At 50.8% G+C, this 3,057-nt stretch overlaps 1 protein-coding gene across 1 annotated transcript; it reads right to left on the reverse strand.

The window, feature by feature from the left end:
- CweA (putative GPI anchored protein) lies at window positions 1-1,937 on the reverse strand (the record flags this gene model as incomplete). Its single annotated transcript, XM_025571034.1, has 1 exon — window positions 1-1,937. A coding segment is annotated over exon 1 (1,799 nt), but the record flags the coding sequence as incomplete, so codon positions are not given.
- Between the last annotated feature and the right edge of the window lie 1,120 nt (window positions 1,938-3,057).

Raw genomic sequence — 3,057 nt, forward strand, 5'->3', positions numbered from 1 at the left:
TGGTCATCCTGGTAATAATCGTTGACCTCCGACGAAAACTCGCTAGTGATCGGCATATCGAAAGTGTTCCCAGTGTCCACACCCTCTGGTCCGCCAATAACGTCCACGTGTGCGCCATGCTGACGTTTGTGATGAGCACGGACGATTTTCGTGTCGACATCAACATCCCAAGAGTGATCGTCCTGGTAATAGTCGTTGACCTCCGATGAAAACTTGTTCGTGATTGGCATGTCGAAGGTGTTCCCAGTGTCGATACCGCCAGGGCCACCAATCACATCGACATGTTCCCGCTTGTGGTGAGGGTGTACAACAGTTGTGTCGATATCCAAGTCTCGAGAGTGGTCGTCTTCAGAGTAGTCATTTACTTCCGACGAGAATTTGTTTATGATCGGCATGGCAAATGTATTGCCAGTATCAACACCTGCCGGGCCCCCAATCACATCAACATGCTCATGCTCGTCCGGAGCTCTGCGGTGGTGAGGGTGGACAACGGTCTTATCAAAGTCCAGATCGCGCGAGTGATCATCTTGATAGTAGTCGTTGACCTCGGATGAAAACGTGTTCGTGATTGGCATGTCGAAGGTGTTACCAGTATCTACGCCGCCAGGGCCACCGATCACATCCACATGTTCGCGCTTGTGGTGGTGCGGATAGACAATGGCCGTGTCCTTGCTGAAGTCAAGCGAATGGTCATCGACATATGCATCGTTCACGACCGAAGAAAACTTGTTCGTGATTGGCATGTCAAAAGTGTTCCCAGTATCGACCCCACCGGGGCCGCCGATAACATCCACGTGTTCATGCTCTTCCCGAACTTTGTGGTGGTGAGGGTAAACAATCGTCGTATCCCTGTCAATGTCGCGGGAGTGGTCATCTTGGTAATAATCATTGACTGTGGAGGAGAACTTGTTGGTAATCGGAATGCTAACATCGTTACCCCTGTCAACTCCTTCGGGACCGCCAATGACGTCCACATTCTCGTAATCACCACGTGCCTTCAAGTGAGCAGGTCCGTGGTGGACAGGGTTCACGATGGTCGTGTCTACATCGATGTCGCGAGAGTGATCATCAACATAGGCCTCATTGACAGTGGACGAAAACTTGTTAGTAATCGGAATGCCAACATCGTTACCCCTGTCAACTCCTTCCGGTCCGCCAATGACGTCCACGTCTTCGCGCTGGCCACGCGCTTTGAAGTGGTTCGGGGGGTGCGACTTGGGTTTGACGATCGTGGTATCGATGTCGAAATCCCGCGAATGGTCGTCAAGATACGCATCGTTGACAGTGGACGAGAACTTATTGGTAATGGGCATGGCGAAGGTGTTGCCCGTGTCCACACCCTCCGGTCCTCCAATCACGTCGACCTCTTCGTGCTCGCCGCGGGCATGGTGGGAGTGTCCACGACCGTGGGGCGGCACCACCTGAACCAGATCCTCCTCCAGCGCGACGGAGTGGTTATCCTCGTGGTAAGAGTTCTCGTTCTTAGACTCCACGTGGACCTGCGGTATCATGTAAGAGGATCCGTCCGAAACGCCGTCGTCGGATTCAAGAACCTGCCCTCTCGCCTTGTGGTGCTGTGGGCGGCGGACATGTCCAGCCTCTACCACGGTCTCCTTCGCATCCAAATCCAGGGAGTGGTCATCGGAATGGTAATCGTTCACCTCACTCCGGAACTTGTTGTCGACCGGGAGCGCGACGTCACTACCACGGTCTTCGCCCTGCGATCCCCCGATGACCGAGGTGGCTCGGGCTACGGCAGCCAGGGCCGCGAAAGGGAGTCCTGCCTGGAGTCCCTGCATAGTTGTTGCTGTTGAGGTTAATATTATTAAATTGGGGTGTTCGTGTTATTAAGGTCAGAAATAAAACAGAAATACAACCGAAAGTTGAATGAGTGACTGAGGCCGGGGCCGTGAGGGAGGGGCGTAGCAAAGATTAAGGAATGAATAAAAGTGGTTGTCGACTATTACCGTACGATCAATTCGATCTGCTTCGAAAAAAAAAAGACAGCGAGCCAGAACCGCGGACCCCGTCGTACCTTTTATGATGAATGGCATCATTCTGACGCTGGCATGCTGCTCAACCTGCGGCAAACAAACAATTACAACCAGGGAGTTGTTGTTGTTGTTGTTCTGTCGGAGAATGTCGCGAGGAATGGGCACTCATCCAGTGTGCAGCCAGACCATGTGCTCCCAGGGATTGTGGACTTTCCTTCCCCCGGGGTAGTGAGCTCCATTCTTCATGCTCAATGGCGTATAGAGCCCAAGGGAGCGGTATGTACGCTTTCCACATCTTGAGGGACATTGAATAGACGCATGTTGTTGGTTGATGAAAGGGAAACGGCCAGGTCCATGAGTGGCAGAAGAAGGGAGTTTTCCCGTTGACAATCCGAAGCCCGGCCTATCATTTTTCCACCGCATCTCTCCTTCTCGACTTTCTTCAATGCACTCCGCGGGTCTAGACATAGTTCAGTTCACTTAATTCTTAGCCTACGAGGTCTGACAGAATACATGCACAATGTAGTAAAGATAAAATCATTTCTTCAATTCAATTCATTTCAGGTCCCTCCAGCACATTATTGACCCAATAGTGATGTATCCCGTCATCGACATTCCCCCCTCATCGCCCTCACTGAAGAGGACACAACGAGAGGCGAACTTCCTATCAGGGAGTTGTTCTCCAGAGCCGATCAGTCCGTAGACCGAAGGCAACACTCGTCGTGGAAAGATGGACGAGGGTCGTGGCAGGCTCTGTTAGCTTTTTTCGATGTAATGAAGAAAAGAAGAAAAAGTTCAGATAGGGAGCGGCGCGGAAAGACGCTATTTATGTCGCCTGTGGATCACGTGTCCAGACTAGCCTCTTCTCCCTCGCTAATTGCCAAGCTTGTCAACCCTGTTATGTTTGGTTTGTAACTTTATCCGTACAACCAAACCCCCTCCATGCTGCCTCGCTCGCTAACAACAAAAGCCGTATAGTTATAGTACAACCAGGGTTTGCATGGAAAACGAAGAACAAAAAAAGAAAAAAAAAAAAAAAAAAAAAAAAAAAAAAAAAAAAAAA

The sequence above is a fragment of the Aspergillus saccharolyticus genome, assembly GCF_003184585.1.
Source record: "Aspergillus saccharolyticus JOP 1030-1 unplaced genomic scaffold BP01scaffold_60, whole genome shotgun sequence".
Taxonomy (NCBI): domain Eukaryota; kingdom Fungi; phylum Ascomycota; class Eurotiomycetes; order Eurotiales; family Aspergillaceae; genus Aspergillus; species Aspergillus saccharolyticus.